General features: G+C 54.0%; 1 protein-coding gene across 2 annotated transcripts in view; it reads right to left on the reverse strand.

Moving 5' to 3' along the window:
- Positions 1-22992, reverse strand: part of CGN (cingulin) — a 28082-nt gene extending 5090 nt beyond the window's left edge. Inside the window, exons 1-15 of one of the 2 annotated variants that reach the window (XM_008264044.5) lie at positions 22869-22992; positions 16526-17405; positions 15360-15466; positions 15172-15241; positions 14966-15061; positions 12854-12981; positions 11810-11942; positions 10463-10675; positions 9899-10047; positions 9567-9699; positions 6083-6292; positions 5644-5850; positions 5115-5372; positions 3737-3907; positions 2833-2994 (exon numbers count right to left, since the gene is read on the reverse strand). In XM_008264044.5, the coding sequence (XP_008262266.3) occupies positions 2833-2994; positions 3737-3907; positions 5115-5372; positions 5644-5850; positions 6083-6292; positions 9567-9699; positions 9899-10047; positions 10463-10675; positions 11810-11942; positions 12854-12981; positions 14966-15061; positions 15172-15241; positions 15360-15466; positions 16526-17392 (2904 nt within the window). In that variant the 5' untranslated portion in view covers positions 17393-17405; positions 22869-22992. 2 annotated transcript variants of the gene reach the window in all.
- Positions 22993-23219: the final 227 nt, after the last annotated feature.

Consider the following 23219-nt stretch of genomic DNA (forward strand, 5'->3'; position numbering starts at 1 on the left):
GTGCTGTGGCATAGTGGGTTAAGCCACTGCCTACAGTGCCGGCACCCATCCCATGTGGGCACTGGTTTGAGACCCAGCTGCTCTACTTCCAATCCAGCTCTCCACTGTGGCCTGGGAAAGCAGTAGAAGATGGCCCAAGTCCTTGGGCCCCTGCACCTGTGCGGGAAACCCAGAAGAAGCTCCTAGTTCCTGGCTTCAGGTTGGTGCAACTCCGTACATTGTGGCCATTTGGGGAGTAGACCAAGGTATGGAAGACCACTCTCTCTCTGCCTCTGCCTCTCTGTAACTCTACCTTTCATATAGATAAATAATTTTTTTTTTTTTTTTTTTTGCCAGGCAGAGTTAGGCAGTGAGAGACAGAGACAGAGAGAGAGTTATAGACAGTGAGAGAGAGACAGAGAGAAAGGTCTTCCTTCCGTTGGTTCACTCCCCTAATGGCCACTATGCCCGGCGCTGTGCTGATCCGAAGCTAGGAGCTGGGTACTTCCTCCTGGTCTCCCATGCGGGTGCAGGGACCCAAGCACTTGGGCCATCCTCCACTGCCTTCCTGGGCCACAGCAGAGAGCTGGACTGGAAGAGGAGCAACCGGGACTAGTACTCAGCACCCCAACTGGGACTAGAACCCAGGGTGCTGGCGCCACAGGCGGAGGATTAGCCAAGTGAGCCACGGCGCTGGCCAATAAATAAATCTTTTTAAAAATTAATTAATTAATCCTTGATAAAAGTTGCATTTTTTTAAGGAGCTAGTCCTGACCACTAGGGTAACAGCACCTCCATCTTGCGTGACCTGTCACCAGCAGGCCGGCACTCTCCATGACTGGGTCAGTGCTTGTAATGGAATAAATTCTTTTTCAAAATTAAAAAAAAAATCTGCCCCAAATGCTAGATACCCGAATGCCACAGTCAGACCTGGCCCCTCTCAAAGCCCAGCCTCTGTAAGCTTCTCTCTGGCCACAGTTAACTCTGGGCCTTGGCCCTGCCCAGAGCCAACATGGAGTTAGTGCCCTCTGCTGACCAGGTGTGCTCAGGGAGGGCGGCTCTGGTCACGGCCCCCTGGCAGGAAGACAATCCCCAGGAATCATGAGGGGGCTTCAAAGAGTCTGTATGAAAATAGAGTTAAAAGATTATGTGGGAGCTGGAGTTGTGGGGCAGCAGGTTAAGCAGCTGCCTGTGACGCTGGCATCCCGTAAGAGCACCAGTTCAAATCCAACAGCTCCACTCCAGCTCCCTGCTAATGTGCCTGGGAAAGCAGTGGAAGACAGACCAAGTACTCAAACCCTTGCCACCCATGTGGGAGGCCTGGATGGAGTTCTAGGTTCCTGGTCTTGTCCTAGCCCAGTCCCAGCCATTGTGGCCATTTGGGGAGGAACCAGCGATAGGAGACTTTCTCTTTCTCCCTCTCTTTGTCTTTCTCTCTCTGTCTCTCCTTCTCTCTAACACTCTGCCTTTCAAATAAATAAATAAAATCATTTTTTAAAATGATAACATAGGCTGGCATTGTGGCATAGCGGGTAGAGCTGCTACCAGCAATGTTGGCATCCCATATGGCCGCACTGTCCTGGCTGCTCCACTTCCAATCCAGCTCCCTGCTAATGTGCCTGGAAAAGCAGCAGAAAATGGCCCAAGTGTTTGGGCCCCTGCACCTATGTGGGAAACCCAGATGGAGGTCCTGGTTCCTGGGTTCTGCCTGGTTCAGTCCTGGTTGTTGTAGCCATCTGGGGAGCGAACCAGTGGATGGAAGATCTCTCTCTCTCTCTAGCTCTTACTGTCAAATAAATAAATAAGTCTTAAAAAAAGATAATCTACATTTTCCACTAGCTTTTTGAAGCTCCTTATATGACTCTGATCTCCAGTATTTGCATTCCTCATTAGAAAATCCTATTTCCCTAATGGGAAGACAGAGAGAAACCCAAGTCCACAGACCAAGACTGAAACAGACAGGCTCAGAAACTGAAGCAGCAGAGTACAGGTGGGAGTGAACGCAAGCCAGGAAGCACCAGGTCGGGGCTGAGTATGGATCTGGGGCCAGACCTGGGTTTGCAAGTCAGATCTACCACTTCCTAGCTATGGGACCACAGGCAAGTTACTTAATCTCTCTGTCCCTCAGTTTTCCTTGTCCGTAAAACAGAGAAAACAAGACTACCTAGTCCACAGGGTAGGATTAAACGAGTCACGAGTGCCTGGCACGCAGCATAACCCACGTTTGCTGTTGTCGAACTCCATTGCGCAGCTCCAGCTAACTACTGCCATGCGGAACTCAGGACTAGAAGTTCACATTTTCCAAATACAAAAGAAGCCAAAAACCCAAATTTTTCTGTCTATAAATTTCTCAACAGTGGCAATTAAAAGTTGTTTAAAACACTGCAGCAAGGAGACAGCCCTGTGGCATAGCAGGTAAAGCTGCTACTTGCAGTGCTGGTATCCCATATGGGATCCCAGCTGCTCCACTTCCCATCCAGCTCTCTGCTATGGCCTGGGAAAGTAGTGGAAGATGGCCCAAGTCTCCCTGCATGGGAGACTGGGAAGAAGCACCTGGCTCCTGGCTTCGGATTGGCGCAGCTCCAGCCATTGTGGCCAATTGTGGAGTGAACCAGCAGATAGAAGACCTCTCTCTCTTACTCTCTCTCTCTGCCTCGCCTTCTCTATGTAACTGTTGACTTTCAAATAAACAAATCTTTAAAAAAAACAACAAAAAACACTGCAGCCAACTGTAACTCATCAGCTGCGAGCCACCAGAGTTGATCTCCAGTACAGGAAGAAGCGTGGAGAGCGCTGGCTCCTCTCCCCACGGAAGTCGCGCCCATGCCAGGACCGGTGGTCCTGAGTCCTTACCTCAAGGCCCTTCAGCTGCCGGGCCTTGTCATCCTGGGTACGCCTTTTGTTCTCTGCCTCTTGCTCCAGCCCCTGCAGCCGCTGGACCAGCAGCTCTTTATCCAGCCGAGCTGTGTCCCGCTCAGCCTGGGATGCCTGCAGGGCCTGCCGCAGCCTCTGGGTCTGTGGAGAAGGACAAGTGCAAGGGCTCAGCATTGTATCAGGAGGCAGGGTTGAGGGGCGGCTCGGGTGTAGCCTGCCCCCGGGCGGCAGCAGGATGGGATGGGGGGGGGGTTTCATCAGGAACATTCTTTGGAATTACTGGCACATGATAGTAATAAAAAGCAGACTGACTTTTTAGTCCATTTTCTTTGTTGTTTTATAATCCTCTACACAAATTCAAGTCACCTGAGCAATTTTTAAAATGACTGATCCTGGTTCCCACCGCCAGAGATCAGGACTTTTTAAAAAAATTTTTGTTTTAAATTTTAATTAGTTTTTAACAGATTCAATATAGTTCATAGATACGATTCTAAGAGCTTAACAATATTCCCTTCCTCCCTCCCTGCACTTCTCCTCCACCCCCACCCTCTCTCCTTCTCCCTTTCTTCCTTTTAGTAGTTTCTGAGCAGAGACCATGATTGAAGTGATACAGGGCACAGCTTGGGCACTGTGATTTTTTAGTCTCCCCAGGTGACTCTCACAGGCAGCAAACTCGATAACCACTGTTCCACAGAGAACGCACCCCTATTACCTATACCTGCGGTGCCTGGCTCCCTCCACCCTCTCCCTCCACCCTCATCCCACAGGGGTGAGGCCCAAACCCAGGTCCAGGGCCCCTGAGCACAGGGCCAGTGAAGAGGCACCGATCTTCACACCCAAGGACACTGAGGTGGTCCCATCCTCAGGCCCTGTAGGCTCCCACCTCATCCTGCAGCCGGCTCAGCCCCCCGGAGGTCTTCTCAGCCTCGCTGGCCCAATCCTTGGCCTGACGCTGGGCATCTGCCACTTCCCGCCGGGCCTTTTCCTTGTAATCCTCCAGCTGGGCCTGGAGCTGCTGCAGAGCTTGCTTGGAATCTTCCCCGATCTGCTCCAGCTAACGCACAGAAAAGGAGTTTTCAGCACCGTACCCCTGTAACAGGTGCTCCTGTCCTAGCTCCGGACCAGACGCCCAAGCCCCCAGCACGGGACTGCTTCCTGCCGAGGCAGCCCTCTCCCATGCTCCTTCCACTAGGTCTCTCGCGTGGCTAGTAGTTACCCACGGATGCCTCGGTTCAAATCCTAGCCGTACCACCCACGAGTGACCAGAGCCAAGTCACACACTCTCTCTGGGTTCTGGTTCCCCACCTAGAACTAAAACATCTAAAATGGGATGATAACTGTATCCGTGTTAGAAGGCTGTTGTGAGAACTATGTTAGTTAATTACATATTTACAAGTGCATGACACAGTAAACCTTAAATGACCATATTTCAGCAAACCTAAGGTGCCAATCATTCTAACACGTACTACTAAGAAAAAAATCTGTCAATTGAAATATGACATAACATCGATTACAAGACACAACCCAATTTCAGAGATTAAAACATGTACTTTGGGGCTGTTGTGGTGCAGTGGGCTAAGCCACCGCTTGGGACATCAGCATCCAACAGGAGTGCTGGTTCAAGTCTCAGCTGCTCCACTTGGATCCAGCTCCCTGCTAATGGCCTGGGAAAGCAGTGGGAGATGGCCCAAATATTTGGGCCCCCGCTACTCATAAGGGAGACTTGGATGGAGTTCCAGGCTCCTGGCTTTGGTCTAACCCCACCCTACTTATTGCAGCTATTTGTGGAATGAGACGGCAGGTGGAAGATCTTGCTGGTTCTCTCTCTCTCTCTGTGTAACTCTGCTTTTCAAATAAATTTTTTTTTTTAAAAAAAGCCATGTACTTTAGTATGAGCATTAAGTGTTTGCTCGTTTCATAAAAAGATGGACAAGAACCTTACCAGCCAAAAGCAATGCATTCCCTTTCTTTCCTTTCTCCTTCCCCTCCCCCACACTTAAAATTCAGCCAGTGAAGACTCCTGGGCTGTTATCCTACAGCCCCCTAAGGAAGAGTCCCAGGGCTTACTCTCCAAGAAGGAAGACCACAAATAAAGGAACGGGGTGGGGTGGGGGGCAAGAAGACGGAGGTGCAGTTGAACCCATGCTGCTTTGGGGAAGTTCTGCGTTGGCCTTCCCAACAAGGCATCTGGGGAAAGTCAAGGCCACACAACCGGGCCCACCGCCCACCGCCCACCGCAGGGCCCAGCCACCCCTGCACACCTCCTTGTTGAGTCGGTCCACAGTCCTGTCCAGCAACCGCTTCTGCTCCTCCAGCTCCGCCTTGCCGCGGCGCAGCACCTCGCGCTGCTTGCCCTCTTCCTCCAGGGCTCGGTTCAGCGCCTGCTGCTCCTGCCCCAGGCGGGCCAGCCCGCGCTGCGCCTCGTCCAGCCGGGTCTCCAGGGCCCGCTTGGCTGTGGCCAGGCTCACCTCCTCCTCCTGGGCGGCATTCAGGGCCTCCTGGAGCCGCTGCTTCTCCGCCTGGAGGCGTGGGGGCGGGGGGGGGGGGGGGGAGGCGGGGTTGAGCTGAGGCTCAAGTCTTTTGGGGGTGGGTGGACTAGAGAGGCGATCATGGACAAAGTGGGCAGTGCGCACTGGCTTAGAGGAAACGCCTAGAAGCGGAGACCCAGTGAGCAAGCCAGGGGTCAGTGCAAAAGTGTGAAACCCTCACACAAGCGTACACTCCAGGAAACAAACCCAAGGCGAGCCAGCGATGCCGGAGCACTTGGCATGGGCGATAGACCTTACTCACCTCCAGCCGCTGCACCTTGTCCCGAAGTCGCGCCTCCACCGCCTCCCCGCCCTCCGCCAGGCCGCGCGCCTCCTTTAGCTGCTGCTCCAGACCCAGGATGCGCCGGCGGAATTCATCGTTTTCCTCCTGGGTCTCGCGAAGCGTGGTCTCCACTGTGGCGCGACGCTGTCCCAGCACCGCGTAGTCCGCCTCGGTCGCCAGCTTGGCCTGCGGGCGGTTCGGGGAGCGGTGGCTCAGACCGCAGGCGGCCGTGGGGGACGCCAGAGGCCTCCCTGGGACTCCAGCCCCTCCGAGAGGCTGTGCACTCCCCTGGCCGGGCCACGCCTGCGTGCACACTCACACGGAAGACCGGGCAGCCGGTCGGTACCTACCCGCCAGAGTGTGCGCGCCCTCAGCCCCTCCGCCTGCACCGCCTAAGCCCTGGGCCCACTCCCCTTGCCTTGGAAGCCTCTTCACAGTCCTGCCTCAGCTGCTGGACGGTCTTCTGTAGCTGGAGGTTCTGCTGCTCCAGCTCCTGGCCTCGCTCCGCCTCCACCTTCAGGGCTGCCAGCTGCGTCTCCAGCTCCCGGTCGCGTTGCCGCCCCGCCACCTCCTGGCTCTGCAGCTGGGCCTGCAGCTCTCCCAGCTCCTCCTGGGTCTTGCGCAGCTCCTGCGACAGAAGGGCTAGACTGAGACAGCAGGACGTGGTGAAAGGGAAGCCCTTGGGGCTGGAGCTGGGGCAGGGGTAAAGCTGCCGCCTGCAGCGATGCAGGTTCCAGACCCAGCTGCTCCACTTCCAATCTGGCTCCCTGCTAATGAGCCAAGGAAAGCAGCGGATGGCCCAAGTGCTTGGACCCCTGCACCCGCATGGTAGACCTGGATGCAGCTCCTGGCTCCTGGCTTCTACCTGCCCCAGTCCTGGTTGTTGCAGCCATTTTGGGGAGTAAACCAGCAGATGGAAGACCTTTCTCTCTGTCTCTGCCTCTCCTCTATAACTGTGACTTTCAAATACATAAATAAATCTTTTAGAAAGAGAGAGAGATAAAAGAAAGGAAAGAAAGGAAGAAAAAGAAAAGCCCTCACCCACTGCTGGGGGAATGTGGAATGGTGTGGCCACTTTGTAAAAAGCTGGGCAGCTGTTCAAACATTTAAACACAGAGTTACCATACAACCCAGTAATTCCACTACTTTGCTATACACTCAGAAGAACTGAAAATATATGTTCCCACCAAAGTTTGCACGTGCATAGCAGCATGATTCGTTATCATCCAAATGCATAAACAACCCAGTCACATGTCCACCAAATGATGAATGGACACAAGGCAGTGTATCTGTGGGGAGGAATATTAGCCACGAAAAAGAATGAAACACTAAAATGTGCTACCACTTGGAGGAACGGGACAATATTCTGCTACAGGAAAGAAGCCAGACTCAGGAACTAGCCAGAGGAGTAAGTCCAGGGAAACACAGAGTAGATGAATGGTTGCCAGGGGAGGGGAAGAATGACAGCTAATGGGTACGGGATAGCTTTCTAGGATGATGGAAACATTCCAGAATTAGGTAGCGGCAGGGTTTTATGAATGTACTAAACTTTGTGAATATATTAAAAACCACTGAACTATATACTTTAAGAGAATGAGTTTGGTGGCATATTAAATATGATTCAATAAACATGTGGAGGGACAGTGGATGAAGATATGAATAAATTAATTTTGGCTATTTAGAGAAATATATTGAAGGGGGGCTGTCGCTGTGGCATAGTGGGTAAAGCCATCGCCTACTGTGTCAGCATCCCATATGAGCGCCAGTCCAAGTCCCGGCTGCTCCTCTTCCCATCCAGCTCTCTGCTATGGCCTGGGAAAGCAGTAGAAGATGGCCCAAGTCCTTGAGCCCCTGCATCCACATAGGAGACCTGGAAGAAGCTCCTGGCTCCTGGCTTTGGATAGGCGCAGCTCCAGCCATGACAGCCATCTGGGGAGTGAATCAGCAGATGGAAGACCTCCCTCTCTCTCTCTCTCACCCTTTCGAATAAATAAATACGTTCTGATTCTAATTCTTTTAGCTATTAGCTACTTCTGAAATTCACAAAGAACCCCAATTAGGCTAAAGGAATGTGTAATATGTAGTGATTCTTCAATGTAAGACACTAACAAAACTAATTACAAGAAAAAGCATATGGTCCATGTTGCACTTGGTGAATTTGCTTTCCTAATGTATATTTTGTTTCTTAATTAAATGCTTGATAAAATATACTTGATGTATGAGATCAGTGAAACACTAGTGCTTTTTAGCTTTATTCAGCATAATCAATCAGCAGACTGGCCCGAGGACTCTCGCATTCCTCTGTCAGCTTATAGAGTGAGCAGACTCCAAACTACCCTGGATAGTTAAGTTCAAAACAACGCAGTAAAAGTGTAAGAGTAATTTCAACTTCACCGCTCTTTCAGGAGTTTTTCTGAGAAAACAGAATTTTAAAGTACATAATGCAACAATCACCAAAGGTTATTTGGTTAACATTTATTATGTTTTTTCTCCACCAAATATTTTGTGTAATTGGTTTTTATTCATCTGGAAAAAAGTCATTTACAGTTCTATCTTTATTACAAAATATGGTAATCTTGATTACAATTAAGCTGTCTTATGGTAGAAAAGTAATAAATATAGATCAATTTACTAATGCTAACTAAGCACCTGCTACCTATGTACCACAGTGAGTCTTTAACATGCACAGCTAGAAGGCTCTTCAGCAGGCCAGCAATGCCAGCTTCCAATTAATGAAAAGATTTTTAAAGATAGCTAAATCATTCAAAAATAATTAATTGCCTTTTATCCTTCAAAAACGAAACACCAGGAACATAAGCAAATTATTTGAATGTTCACTTCAATTTTATGACCTTATCATTTGTTGTTCTTTTTTTTTTTTTTTTTTTTTTTTTGACAGGCAGAGTTAGTGAGAAAGAAACAGAGAGAAAGGTATTCCTTCCGTTGTTTCGCCCCCCCAAATGGCCACTGCAGCTGGCGTGCTGTGCTGATCTGAAGCCAGGAGCTAGGTGCTTCCTCCTGGTCTCCCATGTGGGTACAGGGGCCCAAGCACCTGGGCCATCCTCCACTGCACTCCTGGGCCACAGCAGAGAGCTGGACTGGAAGAGGAGCAACCGGGACAGAATCCAGCACCCTGACCAGGACTAGAACCCAGTGTGCTGGTGCCACAGGCAGAGGATTAGCCTAGTGAGCTGCGGCCCCGGCCCATTTGTTGTTCTTTTATAAAATATCATCCACACCCATGCATGATAAAAAAAAAAAAAAAGAGAATTAACTTAAAAAAAAAAAAAAAAAGACCAAAGAGGGAATCTTGACATCAACTTCAAGTACCAGGGGCCCATGAGCAAGACTGCGCCTTGGAGACTGGGGAAATAGATGTGTTAAATACCGGATCCTTTAATTCTCCATGTCCAGATTGTATGTTCTCTGAACAGCTTTCAGATAACAATTTGGCTTCCATGTAGGTCAGCTGGCCATGCCAATGCAAATATTCCAGTTCATGCGATGCCATTTCTCTTTGTAAATTAATCAACTGGCATTCTAACTGTAAGCATTTCTTCATAAACACAGTTAATAATCCCCACCAAGAAAGAGCAGCTTTTGCTATGCTGACCTAATTAGTTTCTGAGCCTAGAAAAATGACCCTGGAGTTTCACAAATCCACCTAAATGCTGCCAGCCATGAAGGCTCTTGGGAGGCAGCCAGCAGCCTCTGGCCATTCCCCAACCTCACCACTGACAGCCCTTCCGGTTAGAAAGCTTCGGTTCAATGGGGGGAGGCCAGCCCTGCTGTGCTGGAAGGACAGCACACAGGACAGGCCCTAAAGCTGAGACCCAGGAGACGTCCCCTCCAGGAGGGAGACCCTGGTAGATCTGCCATCCTGCCCCCCAACTCCCAAGTACCTTCTTGAGCTCGTCAACCTGGCGGGTGTCTCTAGCCCCAGCTCGGGCCTGCTCCAGTTCTCTCTGCAAGGCCTCCATCTTCTCCCCAAGTTCCTCCTCCATCTCCTCCTTCTCCATCCGCAGTTGCAGGAGCCTGAGCCGGCAAAGAGAAATAAAAGGCAAACAGCACAGGGTCAGGCATCCTGTCTGGAGGTTAGTAGGACAACAAAAACCACCCCCACTGCGCACCCACTCAGGGGGAGGAAGCAGGATATGGAGAGGAGCAGTCTGAGAAACGGGCCAGCAGGGCCCAGAGTGGATAGGAAGTCCTGGGCGCGGGGCAAGAGCCTCACTCCTGCTTGGTGGCTCTAAGCTCCTCCTTGTTCTTCTGGAACATGTTCTGCCAGTGGCCTGTCTCCTCTGAGGTCTCCTCCAGCTCCCTCTGCAGCCCCCGCACCAGGGCTGACATCTTCTGCCTCTCAGCCTCCAGCACTGCGTGGTCCTGGGGAAGGGAGGAGTCGGATGCCAAGAGGCTCAGGAGGGAGCTCTCGCTTCAAGCCAGAGTGTGAGATGGAGAGGGGGAGGCTCGGGCCCAGAGGGCACCAGGCCAGCTGCACCCTGACACCTTAGTGGTAGCCGGGGCTCTGCTGGCATAAGGCTCTCTCCCCAGATCACAGTGCTCCCCTCTAACACCTCCAGGAAGATTCCCCCGCTTATGTCCCTACGGGACTTCAGTCACCCCTCCTCAGGGCCACTGCCCTGCACTGCCTCCTGCCCTTACAGGTTTCCTACATCTCACAGGTATCTTTCGGGGGAATTCCCAGTTGCAACCAGAGCAAGTCCAAAAATGGAAGACCCTGAGCAGCCCCATCCCCCGACAGTGCCCCTCACTCCCAGCCCCCACCCTTGCCACGTGCCTGGGTCGCGTCTTGCATGCTCCGGCGAAGCTGCTCTGTGTCTCGCTGGTACTGCTGCCGCACGTGCTCCACTTCCTGGTCCCGGGAGGCCACCTCCTCCTTCAGGGCGCCCTTCAGAGCCGTGAGCTCCCGCTCCCGGAGTCTCAGCTGCTCCTCCACGCGCTGTTTGCCCTCCAAGACCTCTTCCAGAAGCTCCCGGGTCTCAAACAGGTCCTGAAGAAAGGGAGGGTAGAAAACACAGGGGCGACTGTCTTAAGAGCCATCCTTCTAGGAATTCACTCACTCATCTGTTCAAAAAGTATTTAACAAGGGACGGGTGTTGTGGTGTAGCGGGTAAGAGCCCCTGCCTGCAATACTAGCATCCTACATGGCTGTCAGTTCCCAGCTGCTCCACTTCCAATCCAGCTCCCTGATGATGGCCTGGGACAGCAGCAGAGGGATGGCCCAAGTGTTTGGGCCTCTGCCACCAATGTGGGAGACTTGGATTAAGCTCCTGGCTTCTGAGTTCATCCGGGCTCAGATTTGGTCATTGTGGCCATCTGCTGAGTGAACCGGTGGATGGAAGATCTCCCTCCCTCTCTATCCTGGTCTCCCCTCTACCTGTAACTCTTTCAAAATAAATAAATCTTTTTTAAAAAAATAGTTGTTCATTTGTTTATTTGAAAGTCAGAGTTACAGAGAGAGAGAAGACAGACAGAGAGAGATCTTCCATCCGCTGTTTCACTTCCCAAATGGCTGCAATGGCTGGAGCTGAATGGATCTGAAACCAGGAGCTGGGAGCTTCTTCTGGGTCTCCCACATGGGGTGCAGGGGCCCAAGCAGGGGCCCAATCCCATATGGTCACCAGTGGCTGCTCCACTTCCAATCTGGCTCTCTGCTATGGCCTGGGAAAGCAGTAGAAGACAGCCACAAGTGGTTGGGCCCCTGCATTCATGTGAGAAACCCAGAAGAAGCTCCTGGCTCCTGGCTTCAGATCAGCCCAGCTCCAGCCATTGCAGCCATTTGGGGAGTGAACCAGTGGATGGAAGAGTTTTCCGTCTCTCCCTCTCACTGTCTGTAACTCTACCTCTCAAATAAATAACAAATAAAATATTTTTAAAAATTCTGGAGCACCTGTGTGAGGCACAGTACCAGGTGCCATCTGTCCTCCAAGATGCCTAAATAAGGTCAAGGAAACCTACTATTCTGGGCTCCAGCCCACCCCACCATGGAAGCTGCCCAACAGCACACCCAGAGCACCCACCATAAGCTGCCTGTTCCCATACTCTGGGGCAACCACGAGCAAGCAGACGGGGGCTGCTCCCGCTGAAGGGAAGCCAGGCCAGAGCACGGCAGGCCACTCCCTACCTTCAGGAGCACCTCCTTGGCAGGGTCAGGCCCCTGGACCTGCTTCAGCCTGTTCTGCAGCTCCGCCACCTGCGTCTCCAGCCCTCGGCGCACGCTCTCAGCCTGGTCCAGGAGGAGCTTCACGTTCTGGAGCCTGATGACAGGGAACACAATGGGGCGCTGTCAGGCAGGCAGTTCCCTGCACACTTCCAAGGTACGGTTAGTCTGGACTTCCTTTTCAGCTCAAATCTCTTATTTTTTTTTTTTTCATTTAAAATTATCTTTAATATCTTATACTTGACTCTCACTGGGATTAAACATGACAATAGGTCTGATCTGATTTCATCATCATTTAAAAAATCATCTATCATTTTTCACTTTATGTTTCTGTGTGGGAGCAAACTGTTGAAATCTTTACTTAATGTATGCTAAACTGATCTTCTGTATATAAAGAGAATTGAAAATGAAAAAAAATTATCTTTAATATCTTATTTATGTTTTTGAGATAACATATTTTTAATTTACATTACAGTCAAAGACTTGATGGCTCTCCTACATAAAGACTTATTGTTCAAACCCTCATGAGGCCTCCCCCTGACTCCCCGAGTTAACACCACGCCCTGCTCCTCTACACCAGGCCCTCCTGGTCTGCTTTAACCTGCTCTGCGCACGCCTTCTCGCATGTTACGAATGCACCTACATAACAGCTTTGTTTACCGTCTGTGTCCTCTCACTAGAAACTGGGCCTCTGCGAGCACAGAGCCCTTCAGCTGTTTGCTTCGCTGAGGCACCTCGGGAGCCTCGCTCAGCACCCGCCACTCCGCACTCACTGCACAAACAGCCCCTGGAGGGATGGGTGAAGCCTCATGGGAGGTGGGAACGGGCATGAAGCCCATTTTACAGATCAGGAACCTGAGGCGCAGGTTCTGAATCACCATTATCGATGGAGGAGGGATCTGGAGCTTCAAGAGATGGTGTTTCCTTCCACCCTCGCACCGAGGGCTGACCTCCAAGTCTGGCCCGTGCCTCCCAGGGGGCCCCGCGTGCGCCCACGGCTACACTCACTCCTGGGTGCTCTGCTGCGCCTCCCCCTTCTTCCTCTCCAGCAGGTCCTGCAGCCGCCTGCATTCCTCTGCCTGCTCCTCCAGCTGCCGCTCCAGCCCAAGCCGGGATGGCTCCAGCTTCTGCCTCTTCTGGGGAGAGCGTACAGCAGGAGGGAGTGGGGAAAGGCTCCCAGGAGGAACAGGATAATGGGGATGGGTAACGTTTGCTAGACATTCGCTATATGACAGCCACTTTATCCAGGCCATGTGAGTATTATCTGCATTTAACCCTCCTAACAATCCTCAGGATGCGTGATGGTTTCAGATGTGTCCACAAACCCTTTGACATCGCTTTCAAAGGGCGAAGCCTAACTCTGCTCTGAAACATGCATGGGCTCAGGGACTCCCTCTGACAAACAGGAATACGAGGAAGCGGTGCATACGTTCTGAGCCTGGGGCGTAAGAAGGCGCAGCAGCTCCCTCCTTACCGCTTCTAGAAGCTTGACTTACTCAGGCCGAGGAAAGGTAGCTGGCGTCCTGCGAGGAGCACAGCCCCGAGAACAGGTGTACATGGCTGGGAACTGAGGCCTCCAGCCAGCAGCCTTGTGAGGCCCTCCAGCCCTGCTCAGTCAAGTCTTCTGATGATGACAGCCACAGCTAAAGGCCAGGCTGATACCCCCACAGCCAGAATTACCCAGCGAAGCTGATCCCAGATTCTTGGACCTTAGACACTGGGCAACGCTTGTTCTAAGCCAGGGTTGGGGAACGTCCAGCCTGCAGGCCATAGCAGGCCCTCGATGTCACGTGGTCTGGCCCTGCCAAGGCAACCAGAGGTGGGCCTCGAAATTCAATACATCTGCAGCAGGCTAAGTTTGAAGTTGATAATTTTGTATGGCCCACGAGCGATGTTATAAATGTCCACATGGCCCTTGGCAGAAAAAAGGTCCCCAACTCCTGTTTGCTTTGTTTGTTAGGGTGATTGGTTACCCAGCAATAAACAAGTAAATAATAAATAACGCTACCATCATGATTCCCATTTTGCAGCTGAGGAATCAGAGGCTAAGAAGATTTGGAGAACTTGTCCAGGATCAGTTATACACCAACAAGTAATGGTACCGGGATAGGACCCCAGCTCCCTCCACTTTATCATCACACAACATTGCTCTCCAGGAAACAGTTACAGTCCAACACTTACTGAGCATCAACTACACAGAAGGCAATTCTGTGAAAGAAGGAGACAACATTTGAAAAAAGGGTATATAAGCTCTGGAACAAAACTGAGCTGGGGGCAGACATTTGGCACCATGGTTAAGATGCTGCTTGGGACACCCACATCCCATACTGGAGTGCTTAGTTCAAGTCCTGCCTCCACTTCCAAGTCCAGCTTTCTACAAATGCACACCCTGGGAAGCAGTAGATAATGGCTCAAGTATTTGGGTCCCTGACACCCACATGGAGACCCAGATGGAGTTTCAGGCTCCTGGCTTCACCATGGTCCAGCTCAGGCTATTGTGAGCATTTAGGGAGTGCACCAGTAGAAGGAAGGTCTTTCTCTCTCTCTCTCTCTCTGCCTCTGCCTCTCTCTCTGTGCTTCCTAAATAAATAGAACTTTCTAAATAAATAAGACTGAGCTTCATTTGTCCATTCGTTCTCTGCAACTCAATACCACGAATGATTCACTTGACCCCTCGGACACTCGGTTTGTTCATCAGAAAAAGGTCAAGGATGCCTGCTTTCCATGGTTGCTGTAATGATCCCGTATCACCAGAACAGTACCTACTACAAAAATTGTAATCAAAAAAAAAAAAATGGAGCTCCTATTATTCAGTCATTATTGTGAGGATGAAAAGAATGGAGGCACAGAGAATTGAAGGAAATTTCTCACACTTTACACAGCCAAGAAATGGCAGAGCCAGGACAGGAACTCACAAGGCAAACACAGTGGAAGCAGTTGGATCTCTCGTGAGCTGAGCCTCGCTAAGCTCCAGGACGCCCCGCGGGCCCTTGCTGGGCCTAGTGACTATGCCTGTCTCTCATCTCACAGGACGCAGGAGTGTTCAGTCCACTGCTTGGAAGAGCCAGCCCTGTGCTGCCCAGGCCAATGTTTGTTCCCTGTAAATCCTTCACCCCTCACCTTGGCCTCTTCATCCAGCTTTTGCTGTAGCTCCTCCACTTTGCGGCTGAGCTCCCCCTGCCCTGCCAGGCCCTTAGCAGAACCAGAAGAAACCATCTGCCAAAGAAATTGGGGGTAGGCGGTCAGCAGTGAGTCTGCATCTGGATCCCCTGAGCCCTCAAAGCCCTGCCCCGAACCCTCAGGCCCACCCAGAGACAGCCACTCACCCCTAGCGGCTGCACCTGCTCCAGCACCAAGCTAACCTTCCTCCTCAAGGAGGCTTCACTCTCGGAGCTTCTGCAGGATAAAGGGACGGTGTTGAGGCTTAGGGGAGGGGGGAGGCACCCCAGCCGAGGGAAGTAAAAACAGGGGAGACAGGGGCTGCAGCTGAAAGGGAGGTGAGCGAGCCACTCACCCCTCCCTCAGGATGCCAAGGATGGTGGCCTTCATGTGGTCCACACTGCCCGGCGGGGCTGCCTCCTGCTGGTCTCGGAGAAGGTCTGGCGTTGATTTCAACTGCAACTGCAAAAAAAAAAAAAAAAAAGAATGAAAGAAATAGGGATGCTGGCTAGCAGCCTGCGTGGGGTTCAGAGGAAGCAGGGGTAGTGGTGAGCGTGATGAACAGGCCTGCAGAGCAGGAGGGAGGCAGCGTGGCCACGGCCTGGGCCGCATGCCAGGCAAGGTCCAAGCAAGATGCGGCTCTGTGCTCTGGCTCCAACCACGTTTTCCTCAACAAGCAGACCTCAACCAACTGGCAGCTGTGTCACCCCTAACTCATCGCTAATGACAGCTGCCGTGTCAGAGTTTACGAATGCTTCACATTTAGAATGGCCTGAAGCTGTCTCCAAGTGGAGTCGCTGCCCCACTTGCATTCCTGAGTGGGAGACAAAGGTGTGGAATGCAGCCAAGCACCAGGGAGCTGCGCTGGGCCTGCCGCACACCTGGCAAATGCCAGGACCGAGGCCCAGTGAGGGGTGGGGGTCGTGACAAGGAACTCTGCACACTTCTTTTTTTTTTTTTTTTTTTTTACAGGCAGAGTGGACAGTGAGAGAGAGAGAGACATAGAGAAAAGTCTTCCTTTGCCATTGGTTCACCCTCCAATGGCCACCGGGACCGGCGTGCTGCGGCCGGCGTACCGCGCTGATCCAATGGCAGGAGCCAGGTGTTTCTCCTGGTCTCCCATGGGGTGCAGGGCCCAAGCACTTGGGCCATCCTCCACTGCACTCCCGGGCCACAGCAGAGAGCTGGCCTGGAAGAGGGGCAACTGGGACAGAATTCAGTGCCCCGACCGGGACTAGAACCCGGTGTGCCGGCGCCGCAAGGCGGAGGATTAGCCTAGTGAGCCATGGCGCCGGCCCCTCTGCACGCTTCTTAACAGTGATTTCCTCCATAGGTCCATTTTCTTTAGAATTCTCCCCCTGCGAGTACCTGGTGTGTGTGCACAGCACCTCGTAGGTGGCTGGACAAAGTGCAGAGTGAAACGTGGAGATTTTTCTGCCCTAGGTTATTTGGTTTAGTGAGGAGTCCCAGGGCTGACAAGAAGGGGTAGGGGTGGGAAGCCAGGGAGGGGCTGGGTCTGACCTGCAGCATGGCGGGGTCCTGTGGTCTCCCACGTGGCTCCTCAAAATTCTGAAGGACCCAGTCCTGAGTCTGCCGTGAACGGCTAAAGCCACTGAGAGCGCTCTGGCTCTGGGCCGCCTGCTTCGAGCTGCCCACGTCGTTGTCGTATTTTGTGCCAGAGTCCCAGTGGTTGGGGGACTTGCGCTCTCGCTCCTCCTGGGTGTCCCGAGGCAGCCGGCTGTCCAGGCTCTGGCTCCGTTTGCGCTGCTCTGGGGCCAGTGTCCGCGAGCGGCGGCCCGTGCGGCCCCGGGTCTGGCCCCCACCTTTGCTGTCAAATTTGTTGATGAGTGAGTCCACGGAAGACAAGGGAGCAGTGTCAATGGTGCTAGCTGGGGAGGCCTCTTGGGGCGCTAGCTCCAGCAAGCTGGCGCTCCTGTTGCTGTAGCCCCCAGGGCCCGAGCCTGTCAGGGAGGCCTGGGACTGGGAACGGAGGAGCCTCCCATTCCAGGGGGGCCCCAGCTCCTCATCAGATGTGCTGCCCTGCGAGGGTGCAGAAAGCCCCTTGACGTGAGAGTACGGGTTCTCAGGGAGCTCTGAGTCAGAGCCCGGAGCTCCTGAGGCCCCTTGGTTGTTGCCTCCTTTGATCTGCACCCCAAAGGAGTCACCACCTTTCTCCCCACTGTTGAGCACCACAAAGGGCTGCCCAGCAATGCCCTGCACGCGCACGGCGACCCCGTAACTACTGGCTCTTGCGTCCTTCGCTGGGCGTCGCGCACCACGACGGAGGGTGATCGGGTCCACACCGCCTTCCGGCTCTGTGATAAAGCGAATCTGAACTCCATGGTCTACGGGGCCCCGGGACTCAGCCATGGTGGATGCCTGCTCCATGGGAAGAGGAATCCTAGAAAACAAAGAAAAGACTTTCATCCGAGGAGCTTGAAACAGAAGCTCAGAAACCTGGGGTGGGGGCTGGGTGCTGTGGTGGAGCCGGTTCAGCCATCGCCTGTAACGTTGGCATCTCATATGGGCATCAGTTTGAGTCCTGGCTGCTCCACTACCAATCCAGTTCCCTGTTAATGCGCTAATGCGCCTGGGAAAGCAGTGGAAGATGGCCCAAGTCCTTGGGCCCCTGCCACCCACGTGGAAGACCCAGAAGAAGTCTTGGCTCCCAGCTTTGGCGGGGCCCAGCCCCAGCCATTGCAGTCATCTGGGGAGTGAACCTGTGGATGGAAGACCTCTGTCTCTCCCTCTCTCTGTAACTCTGATCTTCAAATAAGAAATCTTGGGGAAGGCATTTGAATCAGTGGTTGAGCTGCAACTTGGGACACCCACATCTCACATGGGAGTGCGCGGCTGGGGCGCCAGCTTCTCTTACTTGTGATCCAGCTTCCTGCTGATGTGCACCCTGGGAGGCAGCACATGATGACCTAAGTACTTGGGTCCCCATCACCCCCATGCGAGACCTGTGTTCTGGGCTCCTGGCTTCAGCCCAGCCCAGTTCTGGTTATCGTAGGCATCTGGGAGTGAACCAGCAGATGGAGGCTCTCTGTCTTTCCCTCTCTTTCTGTCTGTCTGCCTTTCAGATAAAAATGAGGGGAAAAACCACTCAGAGACCTCTAGCTGCCCAACCGCTGACTACTCTGTCAGTGCCCTGCATACAGGGATTCTCATACTTTATCTGAGCAGCAGATCAGCTGGAGGGCCCATTAAGACACAGGTTGCTGGCCCTGGTCCCAGAAGCCGCTGACTCAGGAGGTCTGGAGTGGGACCTGGGAATCTGCATTCGTAACCTCGTTCCCAGGTGATGCTGCTGCTATTGGTCCTGAGACCCAAAGGCCAAAAAGAATCTATTTCCTGTGATACAGTCCTGGGGAACTTGGCTCCATTAAGAGTTTAAAGAGTTTGCTCGACTTTTCACATGTACTAAATATATAAGTCACCACAATCCCCTCTCCTCCCCTGAGTGAAGGCAGCCCCCAGGCCCCACCTAACAGACACCTCCCTCCCACAGGAGAAAAGGGGCCTTCCTCCGAGCACTCATTCAAATACTGAAGGCCTCAGAGTGTGGCCTCCCCTTCCAGGGAAGATACTCAGAGAGACTGACAGCTGTGATGCCTGGCGGAAGGCAGGGTGGGAGGACAGAGCCAGGGGAGTCAAAAGGGTCTATTACCTACTTAAGAAAAGATTTGGACTTGTCCTATCGTTTGCAGGTCCAGCCCCCCAGGGCCACACTGCCCAAGCTCAGAGATAGCAAATGGAATGTGTTCCAGGGATGCTCTGGCTCCAGGAACCTGGGGAGAGGTTCTCTTCCCAGCCAAAAAAAGCCCAGCATCCCCACCCCTTCCTCCACCGGAGCCTAGCACCAAACGGGAGGAGGAGCCTCTGCTGTGCCAGGCAGAAACAGCCCCCGCTCAGCCTCTCCATGGAGCTCTGGGCCCAGGGAACCTGGCAAGGTCCCTTCCAGGGAGTGCAGAGGTGTGAAGAAGCCAAGGAAGCAGGGGGAGCTGAGGCGGGAGAGGGAGGGGCGCAGCCGCAGGTAGTGGGGGAGATGGGCTCCAAGGCAGCAAGAGCATTCCCGGCATTCCCAGCCCTTCCCCTCAAGGAAAAGGGAAGGAGGAGCCCTTTAGTGGGAATGGCTCCGGGACTCCATTCCAGACAGCTTCCTGCACAAACTTCTACCGCGGACCCTTAGAAGGGTTGTGAAGGCAGGGGGTAAAGCAGTTCTCCAAACCACACACCTGGTAGAAAAGGCACCGGACCAGAGCTCAGGGTCAGGCTTGGAAAACCCTAGCTTTGCTCTGCACGGGGGGAAAAACTTTGCTGAGCCTCAACGTTCTCATCTGTGAAATGAGCGCAACATCTCCCACGTGAGCACCTGTGAGTCAGACCATAAGCAATGACAGTGTGTACCGAGTGGCAACACTGTCTACTGGTTCACTTTCGACTTCACATGATTGTACATGGGTTCCACTTGAATAAAAATGGGAAATGACAAGATAGCCTGCACGAAAGCACCTGGCGGAGTGTGGCTGTCACCAAGCTGACAGCAATCGCTACCCTTCACACACGCTAGTCCTGCCAACGGAGCTGCCTGGCTTCACCTTCTCCAGAGAAGGAAGTCACCTCCTCGGAGAAGCCCTCCTTGACTACCTGCTCCCACAGCCTAGGGCCAACCTCACGCAACAGCCTCCCAGATCCATGTTCTATGACCCTCACTCTGTCCCGTGCTTATTTGCTTCCTGTCTGCCTCTCCCACTAGATTATAAGCTCATGGAGGGCCAAGACCATGGCTACTCCCCAATCATGGTGTCCCCAGCACCTGCCACCTGATAGATGTCAATACTCATTGGGGGTTGTGTCCTGAGCCAAGGCAGATGCACACAATACGCAGATTCGCCCAAGAAACCCTCGCAGCCACTTGCCCCACACCCCAGCTGCAGGTCCTGATCCTGGCCTGGGCTCCCTGCACGAAGCAGCCATGATCTCTCAGAACCAGATGTGCCTGGCGGGTGAGGGGGGCTCTCAGGAGTCGTGATTTCTCCCTGGCACAGCTCTCCTCTGTCAGTGCTTCTGCAGGTCTTCCAGATCCAGGTCAAGGCGTTCCCAGCCTAAACCCAGCACGGTGCACAGTGCATCTTGGATCAGAGTGCCCAGTCGTTGGGAGGCACCACCAAGCGCTCCTCTGGGCCCAAGCGACTCCCCAGCCTCAATCACCTTCAGTCCCAGGACCTGTGGGTCAGGGGCCAGGAGGGCTGAAGGGATCCATGGGGGTGAGTCGGAAAGCAGAGTTCTAAATGATTCAACACGGAAAACCCGAAACCTACCCGCCTTCAGTTACAGAGGACAGTGGGGCGGGGCCGAGGGGGCAGGGCAGCTCCAAGGTCTTGCGTAAGCCCTCAGAGGCAGGTAAACAGCAATCCAGCACCAGGCAACACAGAGTCCAGGGGCCTGGGCTCCCACCAGATGTCTCGGCCTGCTTTTGCCTCCTTGGCCCATGCCCAGGGCTCTTCCCACCGTCTGTACTCTGGGAAGAGCCCGGGGCACAAGGTAACTCCGCTTCAGCTGTCTGCCTGTGCCAGCAAGGAGGGGGAGGAGACTCTGCCCCTGTGCCAGACAGCCACTTCTCCCCGAGTTACTCATTAGCCTGCCCTGCCCCAATTCCATCACCTCTGGCCCAGCCATATGCATCTGGCTTCCAACTAGGAGTGACAGGGTCCCTGGACTTCTAGGAGGAAGCGGGGGTGGGGTGGTTTCGAGTGTGTGGAGTTAAGAAAGATAAGCAGCAGGGCCGGGCAAAAATATGCTAGATGTTGAATAACTGGCAGATTTGGAAAACGGGAGAAGCAGAGGGAGAGAGACTAGAATCCCCTCGGAGGCAGCGGGAAAAGCAAATGGTCAAGTTAGAAAAGGACGCTCTGTGACCTTGATCACATGGCTCCCTCTTCCTCCCAAAGAGTCACATAGGTAAGACGGGTCCCCTGGTTCCAAGAAAACCCCCCCAAGTGGACTCCTGGCCAGGTCCGAAAAAGCAGAAACCTGAGAGCCAGGCTAGAGCGGCTTGGCCAGTGGGGAGAGAAACAATGAGGAACTGGGCCCCCGCAAACTGGCTGGACTGGTTTGAGAAGCAAGGGGAAGGGGAGGACCGGGGAGACAACTCTGGCAGCCAGAAAAGCCGATCAGAGAATTCCACACCACAGGGGAGGCCCAGGGACAAGACCATGGGCAGGGCCTCCGTGCAGCCTGGATGCCAACGCCAAGTCCGAAGGAGGAGGCACAAGGTAGGAGGGAACGGGCAGGAGTGGCTGCTATACAAAGAGGCTGCTGAGTGACAGGCAGTGTGTGACAGGAAGACTTTGTCTCTCTCTCCCCCTCCTCCCAAGGTCCCAAAGTCGCATTCCTGATCCCACACTTCCCCTGGCCGCTTCCCTGGACTTCAGTTCTCCCTTCCCTGACCAGAGGAGCTGCAGTCCTACCACCCTTCCACCCCCACCGCCCACCGCCCACCGCCCACCGCCCACCGCCCACCAGGGTAATGGCATGCGGGCCAGCCTGGGAAGTGCAGGAAGCATTCTAGGAAGCCAGAATCCTCTTAAGGGCGGCAAATCTCTAGATTAGCTGGCCCCCAAATCAGCCCCCCCACACACACACACACATACACACACTCCCAAATACCCAGGATGAAAGAAGAGGCACGGAGGCACGTGTCGGCAACCTGTCTACAAACAGAGCACTTGCTAATTATTTCCCAATTACAGCAACTTTCCTCAGCAGGGCATCAAAGGGGCCAAGCTGAGGCTGGCTCCAGTTCCCTCACTGCCTAAGGCAAGGAAATTTGCCTCAGAGGGCTTGTCTGGGCCCCAGTGTGCACCTGTCACCTGGCCCAAGGATTTGGAGGTGTAATTCCCCTAGTCTCGGGTCTCTGGAGGAATCCTGTCTCCGTTGGGCATCAAAGCACCTGCTACCAGGCTGACAGCCATCATGGACCAGGAGTCAGGCATGCCTGCAGGGGTTTCAGGGAATCACAGGGATTCTGGGAGACATCCAGGAAATTGACTGGGCTCCCAGACTTCACCCAGTGTTCCCCATCCAGAACCAAAGAAGAAAATACATGTGCTTGGATGAAGAGTTTGACACCCGCACGAGAAAGAGGTCTCGGGAGAAGTAATTCTAGATACTCTGTAGGTCCAGGGATCTGCGCTTCCTCTCTTGGGGAGCGAGTGGGCTTGCTCTCTCTGGAAAAATTCCCCCTGGCATGAAAGCAAAGGACGGAAACGAAAGCCTTAGCTTACCACCTAGGGAAGAGTTGGGGGGGGGGTGCCCGCTTGTTCTGCTTCTCAATGTCCCTTACTAGCAATCACCTTCACCTGTAGGTGTGGGTGAACAGTCAGAATAAGATCCCACAAGTCCGAGCCATCTCAAAGCCAGAGGGAGGTGGCAGCCAGCTGTGAACCTCGGGAAAACAGCACCTGCGGATGCCCCACCTCCCCAACCTCGGGCAGCAGCTCCCTCCTCCCCCTGGGACTAGCTCCTCGCCCCCACCTCGTGCTCTCCACGAGAAATTCTGCCCCCAGGGCTGGTGTCTGACCTCCAGGGACATCCTGGCCCCGAAACGCTTTCCTGCCCTAGGAACGGCCTCGGCTTCAGGTGCAGCTTGCTTGGCATCTTCCCAGCCACCTGCGTCTGGCACCGCCGAGTAGGGGCCAGGTCTCGTGCAGGACTGCCACCGTCCTCCGATCTCCCCCCTCCTCCCCTTTCCAACTCCGCACCTGTGCCCCGGAGCGGGGGATTCTGATCTTCCCGCCCCCCGCCCCTCGAGGAGTCCGTGTGCCTCCCAGGGACCCTGGCCCCCACCCAGTTCACTCACCCCGGGCGGGCTCGGCGCTCCCGGGCTCGCGCTCCCGGTTCGGGCTCTGGCTTGGGCAGAGCTGCACGCGCCTCTCTGGGGCCCTCCCTCTCTGTCCCTCCGCGTTCCCTCCTTTCTCCCCCTCCCACCAACCTGTTACTCCCCTCCCGAGCTCCACCCCCATTGGCCGTCACCGCCCGCCCCGCCCAACCCTGCCTCCGGTTGGTCGGCTCTTCTGCGGGGGGCGGGGCCGCCGCCGCGGAGACCCGGACCCGGGGTCGCGAGCCCGAGTGGCCGGGAGGGGCAGGCCGGGTCACGTGGACCGGCGGGCTCGGGGCGGGGCGGGGCAGGGCGGCGAGGGGTATCGGAGGC

This window comes from Oryctolagus cuniculus, chromosome 7 (assembly GCF_051225735.1).
Source record: "Oryctolagus cuniculus isolate XC-2025 breed Fujian yellow rabbit chromosome 7, ASM5122573v1, whole genome shotgun sequence".
Lineage (NCBI taxonomy): Eukaryota > Metazoa > Chordata > Mammalia > Lagomorpha > Leporidae > Oryctolagus > Oryctolagus cuniculus.